The sequence below is a fragment of the Stigmatopora argus genome, chromosome 22 (genome assembly GCF_051989625.1).
Source record: "Stigmatopora argus isolate UIUO_Sarg chromosome 22, RoL_Sarg_1.0, whole genome shotgun sequence".
Lineage (NCBI taxonomy): Eukaryota > Metazoa > Chordata > Actinopteri > Syngnathiformes > Syngnathidae > Stigmatopora > Stigmatopora argus.
Genome location: NC_135408.1, coordinates 890,001 through 909,012, shown reverse-complemented (window position 1 = coordinate 909,012; position 19,012 = coordinate 890,001). Strand labels below are relative to the sequence as shown.

The following is a 19,012-nucleotide window of genomic DNA, read 5'->3' as shown; positions in this document are numbered from 1 at the left end:
GTTTGGAACGCCTGGCGGAGTCCCCTGTCAGAAGGAGTTTCAATTCCCACCCCTGACAGAGCTTCTTTCATGTCCAGAAAGAAGCAGGGCACATTAAGTGGACCATGTTCTGCGCTTTTCTTGCTGAGGCGGCAGACCAGAGCTGCGGCCGTAAGGTGGTCGGTGCTTGTCGTGGCGACAACACCAGAACACGCTAGTGGACACCGGTGGTAAGGGATGCCGCCTGGTTGAAAAAGGAGTCCTACCGGGCCCTTTTGGCCCATGGGACTCCGTAGGCAGCTCACGGGTATCGGGTGGCCAAGCGGCATGGGGCTCTGGTCATCTCCAAGGCAAAAACCCGGGCATGGGAGGAGTTCGGTGAGGAGATGGAGAACGACTTCCAGGTGGCTTTGGGAAATTTTGGTCCACCATCCGGCGTTTCTGGAGGGGTAAGCAGTGCACCGTCAACACAGTGTATAGTGGGGATGGTGTGCTGCTGTCCTCGACTCGGGATGTTGTGAATCGGTGTGCCGAATACTTTGAAGACCTCCTTAATTCCACCAAAATGCATTCCCATGAGGAAGCAGCAACTCTTGGGCGGACTCTCTCATCTCTAGGGTTGAAGTCACCGAGGTGGTTAAAAACTCTTCTGTGGCGAGGGCCTGGGGGTGGATGAGATCTGCGTAGGTAAGGCAGTATATCGAACCCGTTTCCAGAGGGGGTTGGACTCAGCCAGGGCTGCCATATGTCACCGATTCTGTTCATAACTTTTATGGACAGAATATCCAGGCACCGCCGTGGCTTTGAGGGGGTCCGTCCGGTTTGTTGGCCTCATTATTGCATCCCTGATTTTTGCAGATGATGTGGTTATGTTGGCTTCATCAGGCCGTGATCTCCAACTCTCGGTGGAATGATTCACAAACGAGTGTGAAGTGGTCGGGATGAAAATCAGCACCTCCAGATCTGAAACCATGGTCTTGTTGGGGTAATTTTCTCTATAATTATATTAAAGTTAAGTTAATAATCTGACTCCAATTTGCAACCTTACCCGACTGCCACTCATCCAACAATTTGCGCGCTCGTTCTGCAATAGAAAGGTACCAGGAAGCCGACATTTTCACACACGGATGGATTTATTTCTAACACACAAATCTAATACATAAGCCTGTGGTTCAGGTTCCTCTCAGTCCATCTTTAAGCGTCTCTGTTGCCACCAGTCGTCGTAGTTCTCTTCCTCTGAGTTGCCCAGGAACTTAGTTATAGTCCACAATATGCAAATGACACAACAACAAAGGCCTCCTGGCCATTGGTCTTTGTTTCACGTCGAAGCTCCTCGCGGTTCCGCCCAGTTGTACTTTTCCGCTCCAGCAACTGCCTTCGTGTTATCTCGCCTTGGCTCCTGCAAACAGTCCATTCCAACCCCCACATCCTGTCCGCGACCCCCGCACACACTCAACATTCCACAGGAATGCAGGGAGATCTAATGAACTATCTTTAAGCTTTAAACTATTATTCCTTCAGTCTTCAGTCGGAAAAAGGCGGCCTGTCAGTTATCAGGTCCTTCTTCAGGTGGAGGAGTTTAAGTATCTTTGGGTCTTGTTTACGAGTGAGGGAAGAATGGAGCGTGAAATCGACAGGCAGATCGATGTGGCGGCTGCAGTGATGCGGCTTCTGCACTGGTCTGTCGTGGTGAAGAAGGAGCTGAGCCAAAAGATGAGACTCTCTATTTACCGGTCGATCGACATTCCCACCCTCATCTATGGTCATGAGCTGTGGGTCGTGACCGAAAGAACGAGATCCCGGATACAAGCGCCTGAAATGAGTTTCCTCCACAGGATGACCGGACTCTCTCTAAGAGATAAGGTGAGAAGTTCGGTCATCCGGAAGGGGCTCGGAGTAGAGCTGCTGCTCCTCCAAATCGAGAAGAGCTAGATGATTTGGCTCGGGCATCCGATCAGGATGCTCACCGAATGCCTCCCTTGGGAGGTGTTCCGGACCCGTCCACTGGGAGGATTCCACGGGCACAACCTCGGACACGCTGGGGAGACTATGTCTCCCGGCTAGCCCGGGAAGGCCTTGGGGTCCTCCCGGAAGATCTGGATTAAGTGGTTGGGGAGAGGGAATTGTGGGCTTCTTCTGCCCCTGCGACCCGACTTCGGATAAAGCGGAGGAAGATGAGATGAGTCTTTTCATATGCTTATAACTAATATTTAATACATAAACTTCTTTATAATTGTATTTGTGAACTTATATTTTCTTATAGGTGCAAAAACATGGTATGGTATAGTAGGGGTGATCCTACTTCCCTTATTCAAACTATGGATTAAGGGGTCATTCATGCATTCAAGGCCCTCTACACAAACCGTGGGAAAAACGAGGCATTAGTGGATATAGGCTGAACTGAAGTAGTATTTGAGTAATTGATCAGAAACCAAGACTGTGTTACAAAGCTAAGAATGGAGAACAAAAGGTAAAATGCTGGGTTATGTCGGATTATAATAGTTGGGTTTTTTGTTGTTGATAACTATAGCCTCATGACCCAACATACCAATCTTGCGCTTTGCAGAGTGCAAAAAATATCGATATAAATCCACCTGGGTATAAATAAATAATGTATCAATACCATGTTTTTTTAATCCAATTTATTTTTCATTTTATACTAAATTACTGCATACTCAAATGTAAAATAATTGCTATCATGGCTTGATCAGAAACCACTAAACTTAATGGCTGCCATCAATGGCAATAAACATTCAATCTATTAGAGGTGCAAGGGTCGTTCATCCGCTGTCACTTGAGTTTGAGTTTGACTTATTTATTTAGAGTTTATTTAATAAGGTTTGTGTTAGGGTTATTAGTCTTACATTATTATATATTTGCTTGCAATGAAGAACGCTTTGCTTCACTTAGGATTATTAGTCTTGCATTATTATATATTTGCTTGCAATGAAGAAGAATGTTTTGAGAACCATCGACCTCTCACACTGTTGTTCACCCTATTCATATTTTTATTTGGCGAAACCCAAAGAAAAATAGACTCCTGCTGCAATTTGGCAAACCAACCCGTAAGTCGGATCACCATACCTCGATGAGGCTCAACGTCGTTGAGAGAGGCCAGCCGCCGCACCGAAAATTCCGAGCCCCCAATTGTATCTCCTCCACTTTAAAACAGACACTGGTAAAAACAGTGAAACCAACGCACATAGTCCTGTTTCTTTTTGACAGGAGTTATATAATTTATTTGCCCCACTTCACCACCATAAGCCAAAACGTGGAATCAGTGGCGCAGTTTGTCTTGGACAATGGGCACACCATGTCTCATCTACCTCACCCATATTCAGACCATGCCCTGTAAAGTTCAAACAAGTAAAGTTAGCACAGTGGAAAAATTGGCTTGCCATTCACTGCTTTCTTAACAGGATAGACACCGTTTCAATGTTTTTCTTTTTCTTTACAAGCAGGGCACTTTTTTCTTTTGTAAAAACACTTTCCTCAAAGAATGGTGATTTGGGGAGTTTGTTTTAACCCTTTGTAAGAAGGTTTAGTCTCAATTGAAACGTTTTCACCTTTTTTTTTGCATATGGAGACAATAAAACCAATATAAAAAGTGCCCTATGGTTTATGGCATTGCTCCCTGAGCAATAATCTTTCCAATTAATATTGGAGTGGTTGCATTTTATTAGGTCAGAAAGTTTATCTTACCCGTCTCCTCAAACGTTTCAACTGAGAGAACCTTCCTACAGTGCAAAAGGTGGCTCCACATCCCCCTCTCGGCGTGCTAGTGCTTCTTCTTTATACTGCAGGTTGAGCACCCAGGCTCCTGGCACCAACGTTGGTCCAATCGGTTTCCTGTTGAGAAGCACAGTCTCCTTCTGCTAACCCAAATTCAATACGTTTCCTTTTTATGTAGTCAGCCAGATTAGCCTCATCATCCAGTTCCAATCGTGCAGTGAATAATGGCGATTTGTATGGTTTACCAAATAGGATTTTCATATGTTGTTGTCCGGTTGAACTCGTTATGTAGGCAGTGATTTCATAACGAGATCTGGAACCTTTTGTCAATCCAGCCCATTATTTTGTTAACACAATTTGGGTGCCATTATCACTATAAATCACGTCTCAAACCGATTCCACCGGGGGCCGCAGTGGGTCCTGGTCTTTGTTCCAACTGATCCAGTGCCGACATTTTAACCAATCAGGTGTCTTCTAAAATAAGTAGCACCTGCCTGACTTTAATTAACCGATTACACTTACAAAAGGTATCGTCTTGTTGAGTTGGAATGGAACCAAAGCTGCCTGTCCACTGGATGAGCAACAGGAAAAGTTGGATCATGAAAGCTCTAACAAAGGACTTGTTTTAAAACTGCTTGATTCCGAACGTGAAGCTGTACCTCGCAGAAAGGGGGCTGCCCGTCAAGGTCCTCCTCCTATTGGACTGTGCTGGAGGACATGCAACCGACCTCCATTATGAAGGGGTTCAACTGTAGTGTCTGACCCCCAACACAACTTCCCTTATTCAACCTATGGATCAAGGAGTTATTCATCCATTCAAGGCCTTCCACACAAAATCCACAATGCAGGGACTCATTTCATCAATTGACAAGGACAAACAGAACAGCAGCATCAAAGAGTATTGGCACAAATACAATATTGCCACATGCCTAACAAACATCCAGAATGCCATTAAGCACATGAAGGAAAAGACTATCATTACGAGCTGGATTTGTGGCCCAAAGAAATCAACCAGGACTTTAAGGGGTTTAAGCAGTGGCGGGCCGTCAGCGCCTTCAAGGCCTTCTCTGCTGGCCTAAGAAATATCTGAATCATATATTATATTTTGTCCATCAATACTTATTAAATAATTCCAAATTGTCTGTTAGCTTTATTTCATAGCTTTTTCCCCTGGTTGCACTGCTTCCAGATGTGTTTTCATATTGAAGCATTTAACCAATCACATTTCAGCTATTATTTGTTGCCAGGGTCACAAATTTGCCTCAAGGCCTTCACAATCAGTTCTGCAGGCTCTGCTGCATTAAACAAGCATCGATAAGACTGTTGCTTTAACCAATCAGATTTCGAGTTGGCAACACGACAATGCCTTGTCGCAGGCGTAGGGATACGTCATCGCTTTCACCAACTATGACTGGCTAGTGATAGAGTGGATTAGCCAGAGCTACCAAACTGTATCTGGAGCGAGCTGCACAAGCAAATATAGTGTTGTGTTGATTTAAACCCATTTTCAAGATGGACTTATCAAGAAAAAAAAGCTGGACATGATTAAGAAAGGTCGGACAACTCCAAAGCAAGCAAACCTGTCACAACCGGGAACGAACATTTTCAGCACTAAATCAAATAAAAACTTTCAGCATTAGCTTCGATGGCAATAGAAAAGAAGGAAGAAAGAAAGGAGTATGGATATTGTGTACAGTTAAAAAGGATTTTTGGTGAGTAAAATATGGCTATATTCCTAAATAATATTTCAATTGTATGAGGTTATTATTGATTATTTTTTATGTGTCGCAGCTGTAGCTGCAGTAAAGGTTTTATAGTCATAAAATAGTTTTTGAGGGTTGGATTGATTCGCTGAAGGCGTCGCTAGAAAATGCACGGACCGCCGCTGGGTTTAAGCCTGAGAAGATTCATCACTCAGCTAAAGATAAGGCATTGAAGCTGGCTTGGTTGGTAACCACTGAAGAATTCTCGGAAATGACAGTGGAGGACATCAACACACTGCTTGAGAGCCACTCAACACCCCCAACTGATGAGGACCTCATCGAAATGATGCAATCGGCGAGTGAAGAAGAAGAGGCAGCGAACAAGGACGAGGATGAGGATGGAGAACGTGGTCGTACATTAAGAAATATGCAGGAGATCTTCGATATGGCACGCAGTTTGCAACAACGGGTCCAGGAGATTGATGACAACATGTTAAGAGCCATTGAATTTGGCAATTGTCTTGACAGCGTCATGTCTTTGTACCAAAACGTATTTGTACAAAAAAGAAGACAGCAGTCACATCTTCTCATCACGATGTTCCTTGTGCACCAAAAACCTATCGCATAAGATCCTCCTGTTGCCCCTACGCCACCCCCTGAAGATTCAAGCAGTGAGGATTTGGACTAAATGGACTATAACTTTTTATCAATAGATCATATTTAGATATTAATACATTAGTCTTTTGATATGCTCATGGCGGTAATATTTAATAAATACACTTCTTGATAATTGTTCTAGTCTAATTGAATCTTGTCAATTCACCACTTGTTTTGTGATTGCAGTTGCATTATACGTACATGCTGGAAGCAGCTGTTGATGTTTTTTTTTTAATGTCGTTATGGTTCCTCAGACCGACAACGACTGCCCACTTTGGACCTGGCGCGGCTCGGTGGAGGTGGATGTCCCACAAAAGGTATTGCTCCAGCGGCTTCTCGGAGCCCCCAACTTGTGGTACGTTAGGGCGCAGGAGGCCGGCATCATCCAAACCACCACCGAGCATGCCCATGTCTACCGTTACCTCCTCCTGGGCCAGGACGCCGGTTTGACGTCCTGTTTACAGCGTGAGCATCTTCTGCTCAGGTAAAAAATAAAATAAATTTAAAAAATATCAACAGCAACATATCAAGAACTTACAGGCTTCCATTTCTTGCTTTTCTCCCTGGCTAGGTTGGACTGATTCGACTCCTTCTTCGCACAATCGATTATCTCCTCCTGCAGCGTAAAGTCGGTTCTCTGGCGTTTATGAGCGGACATTGTGGGATAAATTTCAAAAATAAATGAATTCGAAGATACAACACACAGACAATAGTGGCGTAGTAGCGAGATTAGGGGGAGGCATAGTACATTTATTGTGTATTGAATTTTGTCGGGACTGAGAAAAAGTGGCATAATAGCGAGAGTGGCATAGTAACAAGGTGGCATAGTAACGAAATTTCACTGTATTATTATTTTCTGCATGAATGAGGGTGATGAATATTTAATCCCAGCCTGGAGTCAGATAAAATTTGTGCGTGTGCGCGCGCACGTGTGTGGGTGTTTGCCTTTGTCTTCAGCTCCGGTTTCTTGTCATAGCACAAGTGAACTTTGCAATACCTCAAAGTCAGGCGCTTTCTAAACTTCAGAATCACGTGCTCTTATGATTGGCTGGCCACCGATTCAGGGTGTCCCCTGCCTGGTGGCCATAGTTAGCTGGGATAAGCTTCAGAACCCCCACGACCCTTGTGAGGATAAGCGGTTCAGGAAATGAATGGACGAATGGTGGATTTACAATGAAATTAGCAGAGGAAGGGACACGTTTACCTATATTTACTGTAAACGTGATATGTTTAGGAGCAAACGAGCAACAACAAGGAATTGATTCCTATTCTATTTCTTGGAAATAACCTTTCAGGACCTGACAGGTGGAACCTTCTGACGGCCCGCTGTACGTGTCATCCGTGTCGACGCAACACCCAGACGCTCCACCAGAGGGCATTCGTGTGCACACACACTCCTGCCTCTATCTGTTAGAGCCCACCACACCAAGCAAGACCCATCTCCCACACTTGTGTCAAACTGAAACCAGGTACACACCCGTTATATCCGTTTTCCATTAACAGTAAAAAAAAGTTTACTTTATTGGTGAAATAGGGCAGTCCGGTAAGCGAGTGGTTAGGGTGTCGGCCTCACAGGTCTGAGACCGAGGGTTCGATCTCAGGTCCGGACTTTCCTGTGTGCTGTTTGAATGTTTTCTCTGGGTTCTCTCCCACATCCCCAAAACATGCATAGTAGGCTGGTTGAACACTATAAATTGCCCCTTGCCATAAGTGATTGGTTGTTTGTCTCCTTGTGCCAATTCAGGATGTGCCCCGCCTGCGGCCCATACTTGGCTGGGATAGACTCCAGCACCCTCCTGGTGAGGATAAGTGGCACGGAAATTGAATGAATAATGATGGTGAAATTGGGCAGTTTTTGAATGGGAGCTTGCCTTTTTTTAAGGTACTCCCCATGACAATGCCTGGTACTGCAGGGTTTTCAAACACTTGCAGGACACGAGGTTGCGTTAAAAACACTCCAATCTAACTGAGCCATTACTGTTTCATGTCCTATTACTCTAGGGGGCGGTCTCTGGCATGGCACCGCAAAGTGAGTGGACATGATCTGGTCGCCGGTCTGCTAGCCATCAAAGCATCTTTTTGAGGCGAACATAATGAGATATGCAATCAGCTATACTTTTATTAATTTATTTATTTTACGCTTAAAAAATGCAGCGCTGTATCCCAACATTCCTGGCCTCTTGAGTTTTTCCTCCCAAGGTGAGGCTCAACATTACAGAAAAAACAGTCATGGATGGCAAGTTCTGACATAAAGTATAAACTAATGGACGCCAGTAAATCAGATGTATTGCCGAAATCCCAACACAGGAAGTCGAGGACATCTACCTCACTACGTTAAGTTGAGGAAAGACAATTTCAAAGGCCTCACAAGCTGGAAGATCACTAATGCTCGTGGGACGTGTGCCCTTGAAAAAGATCAGAATTTAATGGAGTATTAGTATTTAATGGAACTACAACTAAGAGATATGTAAGCTTGAGTGAATGTGGATTAGTTTGTACGAATAAAAATGTTCTTTTTTTTCTTCTGGGTATACCATTTCCGTTTTATCAAAAAAGGGCGGTCCAGTTTCGTACTCATTTTTAAAGAAAAAACAATGCAGAGAAAAGAAAAAATGGCCAAGTTTAGAAAACACTGATCTTAATAACTGCCTTCAACTAGAAACTTTTTAGGAAGAAATGCAGAATATGAGAAGGGATAAAAACTGCTTTAGAGCAATAGTGAATTTTAAATAATGAGTATTTGAGGCAGCAAAGACCAATTAGTGAAGACAATAGAGTTCAAATAGAATCATTAATGCAAGAAAAAAAAATGGAGGATTAGAGGAGTAAAGATTAGCATCAAAGGGCAAGTAACATGCTTAAAAGGAAACGAGCAAATAAAAAAAAGGATGTGCTAAATAAAAAAATAACTGTGAAAAGAATGACGAAATCAAAGTAGGAAAAATTGAGAGAACACAACAGATTTCAAGGAGACGGCAGCTGTTTTAAAGGAGGAATGTTGCAATGTGGAAAACAATTTCAAGTAGAACATGTATACATTTCAGGTTCAAAGCAGCATAACAAAAAAGAGCAAACAAGAAAGAAAGAAAACAGGCATTAACAAAGTTGTCAATCACTCAAGTCACCTCTGGTGTCAGTTGATGACACCCACTCGTTCCTCATTTACACACATTTCAATATATCTTCTAGTTCATCAGAAACTAGATGTTTTAGTCTTGCCACACCGCAGATGACTAGACTTGAAATGAAATCATAAGATGAATAAAAAGCATTTTTACTGCAAAGGACAAGCACCTTTTAGGACATGTGTAAAGTACACACGTGATGTGATGACAAAGAACGGGAGGACAGCAACAAAAAGAAAATAGCCTGTGGGCCAATTGGAAACTCATTTAAATTTTCCAAAGATTTGGTCCCATGTGGAGCTCAGCACAGTGTGAAGCCACGCCGCAGACAGCTCCAGAAAAAAAAACTTTTTTTCCAAGGTAAAAAAAATATATTTATTTTTTCAAAGAAAAAACACATTCAGGAACAGAACAGGAAAAGTTGGATCACGAAAGCTGTCACAAAGGACTTGTTTTGAAACGGCTTGATTCCGAACATGAAGCTGTACCTCGCTGAAAGGGGGCTGCCCATCAAGGTCGTCCTCCTATTGGACTGTGCAGGAGGACATGCAACCGACCTCCATTATGAAGGGGTTCAACTGGAGTGCTTGACCCCCAACACCACTTCCCTTATTCAACCTATGGATCAAGGAGTTATTCGTCCATTCAAGGCCCTCTACACAAAATCCACAATGCAGGGACTCATTTCATCAATTGACAAGAACAAAGAGAACAGCAGCATCAAAGAGTATTGGCACAAATACAATATTGCCACATGCCTAACAAACATCCAGAATGCCATTAAGCACATGAAGAAAAATGGAAAAAAAGGCATTTTTACTGCAAAGGACAAGCACTTTTGAGGACATGCGTAAAGTACGCACATGATGAAATGACCAAGAACGGGGGGAGAGCAACCAAAAGAAAATAGCCTGTGGGTCAATTGGACATTCATTTGAATTTTCCAAAGATTTGCTCCCATGTGGAGCTCAGCACAGCGTGAAGCCACGCCGTGGACAGCTCCAGAAAATAAACATATTTTTCCAAGGTAAAATGTTTTTATTATATTTTCAAAGAAAAAAAACACTCACCCAATTGATTGCAGTCCTTGTACCTTCATAACAAGGAAATGAGTTGACGCAAATGCTTCATTTGTTACTTTTTAGCCTCTCGGTCAGCATTTTGTAACAAAAAAAACTTAGTCATAAAATGCATCATTAACAAAACCGCTAAGGACAACACATTCATTCTCTGCGGCTATTCAAACAGCTGGATGCTAATGAGAGACAGTAGTATATACTGTTTCCATTAAAGAGCCTCACTGATGCAAACAATATTTTATAGAGCTACAATTAATTTAAAAAAAAAGTCTGCAAAAACAACTTTCAAAAAGAGAAACTGCAGAAGTGCGATGTAGATTTCTTATGTTAAATGCCAATGTGCTATGCTACCAATTTTTTTTTTTTTAATAAAGCTTGCACTTTCTAGCCCGTTTACTCATTGCCACCAGGGCAGGGTTTCCGAAACTTGTTGGAAGATCAGGATTTAAACATGTATTCATTTTTAAGTGTTAATTCATTCATGAAACATTCACTTAATTCCAGCCTTTACAGTTTAAATTGATTTGATGTCTATAAATGGTAATGGCAGGGAATGGGTTGAGGGCTACCAGCAACAAAAACAATGCACGGGTACAAGGATATTCAAATATATCTGTTGGAATTATTGTAAATAAGTTATCCTGATTCTGGTATGACTATCGAAATGCTTGCTAATAGAATTAGAGTGTCTTGAGCCCTGGGGGAAAGTTTCACCTTATTCAACAAAGAGGAACTACCCCAGGGGGTCGGGCGCCTGTTTGAACCATTGTGTGAAGATTGCGGGAGATAGGGAAAGAGACTGTAAAGGTGTTACCTTAAGAGAGCATATGGTCAGTCATACATCAAAGAACCTTTTGTAACTGGGAGAGAACTCCCTCTTTCCTTTTTTCAGCTTGAAACTTCCTGTAACTTGGACAATAAGAGACAAGGCGAGAGGAGACATCTTCAGAGTGTGTCGGAGGATTGAGACGCGAGCAGTCCCAGACCCTCTCATTTTTAAATAAAGAACCGACCCAGTCTTATGGTAATAGGAATCAGCACGCTCTGCTCCTTCAGCTTCAGGAGGAAGAACCCAAACTTCCTTTATACATTGCTCACTTGTTATTTATTTAATCACATATCACATTCATTTATAGCATCCATTTTCCCTTGCTCGTTCCCAATCAATTTCTTCCTCTGGTTCAAAACTTCTTGCCCTAGCTTTACTAAAAATGGGAATTATTGGGAATATTGTGGATTTAAACCCAAATGAATTCGTTGTGCAGAATGTAACTGTCTAATGCCCTAAAATGGACTCGTATAACTCGCTTATGTAAGCCCCCGCGAATCTTGTAAACATCTTCCCAGGAAAGCGGTGCGTCTTCACCAAATAAGGACGTAAGATTGCAGAGGCGCCCTGCTTGTTTCTGGCAAATATAGGATGAGCGTGTTCAATAAATTCTGGGTTCTTCCCTCTGAAGCTGAAGGAGCAAAGCGTGCTGATTCTTACTACCATAGTCTCAGTACAGTAATACCTTGACATACGAGTGTCCCAACATAACAAGAAACTTGAGATGAGGAAAATACCGACCACATTTTCGCTATGAGATACAAGACAAATTTACAGCCGTCCAGGTGCCCGAGTGTGCGAGAGGCTGTTTATAAGAACCGCATCGCTGTCTTTCTCGCCGCATCTCCCTCACGTAAATATATCTAGGAGTACCGGGGCATACAGGGTGCATTTTTTTACTGAAGATAGCGTGACCGAGGCGATAATCTGCGAAAAAGCCAGCAGAATCTACATGGACTTGATAGCAAAGCAAGCATCTAAAAAGGACACCACCTGAACCCTTCAAAGCGAGTTGTGGCTGGTTCGATAATTAAAAAAAACGAATTGGGATTCGTTCTGAGGCATGGAGAAGCAGCAAGTTCCGACTCGAAAGCCACGGTGGAATACATTAACCCCTTTTCCTTGGTTATGGCACAAGGTTTAAATTTAGTGTAATGTAAGATTCAAATTTATTTTCAAGTGTGTATAGTAATAAGTTAAAGTTCATTTAAGTTAAATTTAAAGTTTGTTATGTTACGAGCGTGTTGCTGTCCGTCAAGTCTCTCTCGTCTGTACCGATTGTCACATTTTAGTATTGAAGATCATAACCACTAGGTAGCTATTTGTTACTTTGTGAGTAGGTGTTGAATTTGGTGTTTTTTCCCAGAGGGTGGGAATGGATTAATTAGTATTTAATTATATTCTATGAGAATTTATTTGAGTTAAGTAAATTGAAATATGATATTAGTCCCGGCGGCCCAGTGGCGCGAGTAGATAGCGCATCGGCCTCACAGCTCTGGGGTCCTGGGTTCAAATCCAGGTCACGTCCACCTGTGTGGAGTTTGCATTTCTCCCCGGGCCAGCGTGGGTTTCTGTTGGAGTAATCATTATTATAAATGTGTTTGCAATGAATATAAAGCCTTATAATATACATGCTTGCTATATTAATCAATATATTTGCTTATTAGGAATAGTAATGCTCATCCTAAATGTGTAACTATATTAAACAATATATATATATATATATATATATATATATATATATATATATATATATATATATATATATATGTGTTGATCGCTTTTATGTTAGAATTGAAATGAGTTAGAATTAATATGTGCTTTCAACGAAGACAAACGCTTACTCCAAGGTCGCTCTCCAGGACAGCTGGCTCCAGCTAGAGATACAAGTTCGCAATGACTTAACAATACACTGAGTCCTTGCTCCGAGGACTGATTACTGGAAGATACGCCTCAACCCTTTCCCCAGATGCAAGTTCGCAATGAAGATCTGTGAAGGACGCTTAAATTGTTGTTGGTTCAGCGGATGGCTATCAGTCAACCTCCGGGATTACTCGCATATTGTTTTAATTTGTGACGCTAGTTTTGCTTGATATGGAATTGTTTTGTTTCTTGCTTACGCAATTGGATCGAATCGATAACCTTGTAATTGTTTTGATTTGAGGCCTTAAATGGGCAGGACATAATGCCGCTCGACAGAGTAATCTTGACCGGACGAGCGGGTGGATGTATTCTCTTCTTGCAAGAATTAAATGGTGATGTGACTACAGATGCCTTTTTTATTGAAAGCTGAATTTGGAAATACCTAAGGATAAACCGGAATTGGATAAACCTAACAGTTTCCTCCCACATTCCCAAAACATGCATGGTAAGCTGATTGGACACTCTAAATTGCTCTTAGGTACGGGTGTGTGTGTGCTGGGGTTAAGGTTAGGGCTGGCCACCAATTCAGGGTGTCCCCCGCCTCTGGCCCGGAGTCTGCTGGGATAGGCTGCAGCTCCCCCCGCGACCCTAATGAGGATAAAGCGGTTCCGAAAATGAGATGAGAATGAGATATTGGTCCCGGAACGCCTTATGCTAGTATCTCAAGGTATTACTGTATTGTATCTTTATTCATATAAAATACTGAAATTCTACAGCAGAGGTGGGCAAACCGGTCCTCGAGAGCCGCTTTGGGTGCAGGTTTTTGTTCCAATCCATCCAGCAGACATTTTAGCCAATGAGATCTCTGCAGAAAACAAGGAGCACCTGACTGCAATCCACTGATTGCACTTGAAGAACACCAGTTTGGTGAAAAGGTGTTCTCTTTATGGGTTGGAATGCGGCCCTTTGTGGAATACTTTGCCCACACCTGTTCGAGAGTTTCCTACATTGGTTTTGAGTTTTGACCAACCTAATGGGGAGGCACTGTTTAAGTGACAAGCTCCAACTAGTGTTGATGTTGAAAAGTGCAACAGAAGGGAGGATGAATTTAAGCTTCTTAGGCAGGCCACAGTCAACAATATTTTTACAATTTACTGCCAGCCAATGAGAACTTGCTCACCGGCCATAGTTTGGACACCCTTGCAATAATGCTTTAGTGTATATAGTAATTCTGAGCATGGGCTTTGAACAATAGCTGTCGCAAAAAAGAAAGAAAGATTTACACTAAGCAGATGTTCCCATATTAGTTTTTTAATGTATTTAAAATCGTATGGAGAGGATGTCACATCTTCTGGACCGGATTGATGCCCAGGATGTCGAAGCCTTTCGCCATGACGGTCGCCGTGGCTTCACAGAGCAACATACGGCACATGTTGACCTTCACCACCTCACCTGCAGCACAAATATTTTTGCACATGTTTGAGAAACAAAAAACCTATTTGTCAAAAGAAAAATATACAAGTCTTCCTACAAGGCCCTGGTAAAAACAATGCCTTGGGGCGAGTTCCAACTATACTATTAGCCTTGCGGTGCTCAATCGGGAATTAGCATACCGGAAGAGCTCAAAGCCTTAAATGCAAACAAGGATAAGCAACATTAGCTGCCAAATTTCCTTGGGTAACAAATCATTACATTGGACTGAAGGCTTTAATTTGCTTCAAGCTTTATAACTGAACACACACTTCAAATAAGGTACAGTATTTCACATTAGTGGTAGAACAAATGTGTACAGGGTCCTTGTGCGATGAGTGTCAATGGGCCCCTTAACTGAAAAGACCTTGCTATTGGGTAGTATTTCCTCGATGTACGGTGGGGTGCAGTCCTGACAGAGATATTTTAAAAGTGAAACAACTACCGTATTTACTCGCATAAAAGCATTTTTTTTTTTACAATTTCTCGCGTATAAGCCGCCCCCTCCCTGATTCCCAATTTTCACCTCCATATTCATGGTTTTAATAGGGAGTACAAATGTGTTACTTTGAAGGGAAAATCTTAAGAAAAATCATCACTAGTGGTATTTCTGAGATACTGTATGAATCGAAAGTACATTATTAGGGTCAATATCATAAGGACGTTAATATGCCTGTCTTTGTAAATGCAAAATTTCTAATTATTCAATTTTAAAAGAGAAATACGTCTATTTTGATGAGAACCTGATGCTTTCTAAATTACAGAAATTACTATTTTCTTACCAGAAGTTTAAGATGTTGTCGCAGCCATAATGCTTCTAATGTCAAAATGTCTCAATTCTTTCGATGGTTCATATTACTCCAATAGAATAAAAAGAAAAAAATCATGGTGGAATTTTGTTTTATTTCAAAATCAAGGCTACTCGCGTCTGGTGAAAAAAAATGTAGACGGCAGCGCCCCGAACTCACTAAGATGGCTGCGCCCCGACCTCCCTAAGATGGCCATGCCCCGAGCTCGCTAAGATGGCTGCGCCCCGACCCCACTAAGATGGCCGTGCCCCGAGCGAGCAGTGACGGGAACGTTTTGCGTTTTATGCAAGATACGTTTTTTTCATGAATTTCATTCATAGACGTCAAAATACATTTTGTTTAGCGTTTTATCTGTTTATCTTTTCTTTATTTTGAAACAAGCAGTGGGGCCATGCTTCGCCAACCAAAAGACAATTGTTGCGCTATTAAAAAAATTCTCTTTTGAAAAATGGTTGTTTAACAAATAAACGATTAAGTTTACACACTTATAGGTGAAGAAATTCACTCGACTATTAGGATCCGGCCACCATAAAAAATTTAAACTATGTTGCACGGTTTGGACAAATGTAGCGAAAGAATCTTAACACACACACACCCATAAATCACGTTTTATAATGATTATAGATTAATTTGTTATTGTTATTAGCACCTATTTTGTTCAATAGCTCCCAAGCCATTTGACAGATTGACACGAAATTTACAGAAAAGATAGGTAATTACCTTCTGTTTAACGAACTGGTTTTTCAATAATTCATTCATTAATTATTACTTTATTGCTGTTATTAGCACCTAATATCTTCAATAGCGCCCGAGCAATTTGATGTATTGGCACCAAATTTACAGAAAAGATAGGTACTGTATTTACCCTAAAATTGCCTAAAAATTGTTGAATTTTACAATTTCTCACATATAAGCTGCCCCCTGATTCTAAATTTTCACCTCCATATTTATGATTTTAATAGCGAGTACAAATGTGTTACCTTGAAGGGAAAATCTTAAGAAAAATCATCACATGTGGTATTTCTGAGATACTATATGAATCAAAAGCATATTATTAGGGTCAATATCATTTCAATTTGGAAAAAAAAGTCTATCTTGATGAGAACCCAATGCTTTTTAAATGACATAAATTACAATTTTCTTACCAGAAGTTTAAGATGTGGCGGCCAAATTGATGCTAATGTCGAAATATCTAGATATTTTTTCAATGGTTCATATTAAGGCAAGAGTTGTCACTTTCGAACAAGAAATAAAAAGAAAAAAAATCAAAGCGGAATGTTGTCTTATTTCATAATCACAAATGTACAATTGTTTCCTTTCTGTGTTCCGAAAAGGAGGGGGGTGTTTGCACGTAGACAAATTCAAAAAGGAAGTAACGTAGGCACAACCAGAAAATATGCCCATAGCGCTATACAGACGCTCCCCTACTTACGAACAAGTTAGGTTTGGAGCGATTGTTCGTAAGTTGCTCAGTGCTATATTTTGTATCATAATTTATGTTTAAGGCCTATATAAGTATATTGAAGGTTTATATAAGTGTATTTGTATGTGTAAGGCTTGTATAAGTAACACGCACTGGTTTGTACTGAAAAAAACATTTAATAACATGGAGAGAATACATACAGTACTGTATACATACATTAGAGAGAGAGATTTACTAGAAACTGGCCGAAAGAAGCTATCTAATGACGATTGCAGTTTTCTTTTTTTCATCATAAATGATGCGGTAGTACTGTATGGCATCATTCAATTGATTTGCAAACTTTGTGCAACGTTCAATATTTGGGTCCTGCTGCTCGATCTTTATGTTTATAAATGGTACTGACGGTCGAACGATTCAAGTTGTATTGCCGTGCAACGCTCACCACTTTCTGACGCGCATCAAGCTTCGTTATTATTGCCACTCATTTCAAATGAAATGGCTTGCCTCTTCCTTGCACCTCCCTCACTAGAAGCCTTTCGCTTTTCACCAACCAAATTCAATAATGGATGCACGAGATATTTAATGATACAAATGAAAAAGGTTCTTTGCGCACTGGTGATACGTTCACGCACTTCCGTATTGCAACGAACTGGGCAGAGGAAGGTGGATGCTAGGTGAGCTGAGCTCTCACAGCGCCAGGCGTCGGTATTAGCGGCGGAAAGAAGCACTACTCGGGGAAAAAGGCGCGCAATACAAAATCAAACTTACGAACATTTTTCGACATAAACGCAATTTGCAGACATGTTCGTAAGTACCGTTGTTCGTAACTCGAATGTTCGTAAGTAGGGGAGCGTCTGTACGTAGTTTTCACCAAGGCTCTGGGAGCAATAATAGCATACACATTACGCAGGTATCAAGGTTTATATTTTAACGATCGACTGCAAGGCCTTCGATCAGCCTGAACTATTGTAATGTGCTGTCATGGTAAACGCTATCGACAGAGCACGTTTAACTATAGTAAGATGGCCGTGCCCCGACCGAGCAGAGACGGGAACGTTTTGCGTTTTATGCAAGATACGTTTTTTTCATGGATTTCATTCATAGACGTCAAAATAAATTTTGTGTGGCATTTTATGTTTATCTTTTCTCTATTTTGAAATAAATGTCCGTATTGACATTCGCTTGCCTCTTGATGTCACAGCGCACGGATGGGCTCCATTTTTGTCGTGACGGCATCGTGTTACGGCGCCGTCCAATTGCTTTTTTTTTTGCAAGTCGTGTTTTTATGCGCATATAAGCCGTACCCTCGATTGTCATTTTTGTCCGACAAAAGCGGCTTATATAGGAGTAAACAAAATTTACACAAATGATAGTGTTTAACGAATACCTTTTGGTTTTTTAATAACACATTCCATTTATTAATTTAATACTGTTATTAGCACCGAATATCTTCAATAGCTTCCAAGCAATTTTATGTATTAGCACCAAATTGCTGGAAAAAAAAAATATATATATATATATATATATATATATATATACATACAAGCTTATTTATTTATATATTTATTCATGTATTTATTTATTTGTTAACTTACTTATTCCCTATCAATTTATGTCTAAAACTCCTTTCCTGTAGCTGCATTCTCACCCTCTTGCTACTGTGACAATTTTATATATATATATATATATATATAAAAGGATGTGTGTGTGTATGTGTATATGTATATGTACAGTCATACTTCGTCATATGACCGCTCGTCTTACAATATTCTCGTCTTACGACGGAAATTTCGATCGAATAATTCGCCCGAGATACGATCAAAATTTCGTGATGCGACCAAGCCAGGTGGCCATGGCACTGCCTTTTTTGCATCTCTTGCGTGTATAACAATATCTACGAGCACCGACCAGGAAACGCACAACGGTTGCGACCACAGATGCTACAAAAAGGGAGCCGCGAGCTAGCGCCCCCGATGCTCCCATGGGCATGGGCCCCCTGGCTGGCCCAAACTCACCTCAAATCCCTTGAAACTGCCCCAACTGGAAGCAGCCCACGCCATAACCCACCACCTCAGGTCTACCCCCACCGAAGCAGTCCTACATGAGGCACATCTTACACCCCTCTCATCCCGCCTCAATTTACAAGCACTTCTTAAAGCGGATACCTGGAACCAGCTGGCTCCTTCTGATCCCCGACACCGCCTTCTCCATGAAAACGTCAAAATGCGGTTACAAAAGAAGCCAGACTGGCGATCTTCGACCCTCCCCCGTCTTACCGCTCTTGAACTCCATACCCCTTGTACACACTCTTCCCACCCCTGCACACCCTGGCTATTACCCCCC

At 41.6% G+C, this 19,012-nt stretch overlaps 2 protein-coding genes across 2 annotated transcripts in view; one reads left to right on the top strand and one right to left on the bottom strand.

Annotated features, from left to right (window-relative positions):
• LOC144068472 (rho GTPase-activating protein 7) overlaps positions 1-9,316 on the top strand; it is a 29,870-nt gene extending 20,554 nt beyond the window's left edge. Inside the window, 5 exon segments of the mRNA XM_077593042.1 lie at positions 276-428; positions 5,608-5,883; positions 6,302-6,555; positions 7,367-7,540; positions 8,073-9,316. Of these exon segments, the coding sequence (XP_077449168.1) occupies positions 276-428; positions 5,608-5,883; positions 6,302-6,555; positions 7,367-7,540; positions 8,073-8,154 (939 nt within the window). The 3' untranslated portion in view covers positions 8,155-9,316.
• Positions 9,317-14,258: 4,942 nt separating this feature from the next.
• rars1 (arginyl-tRNA synthetase 1) overlaps positions 14,259-19,012 on the bottom strand; it is a 61,510-nt gene continuing 56,756 nt past the window's right edge. The window contains exon 15 of the mRNA XM_077591670.1: positions 14,259-14,419. Within this exon, the coding sequence (XP_077447796.1) occupies positions 14,310-14,419 (110 nt within the window). The 3' untranslated portion in view covers positions 14,259-14,309. The remainder of the gene's footprint in view (positions 14,420-19,012) is intronic.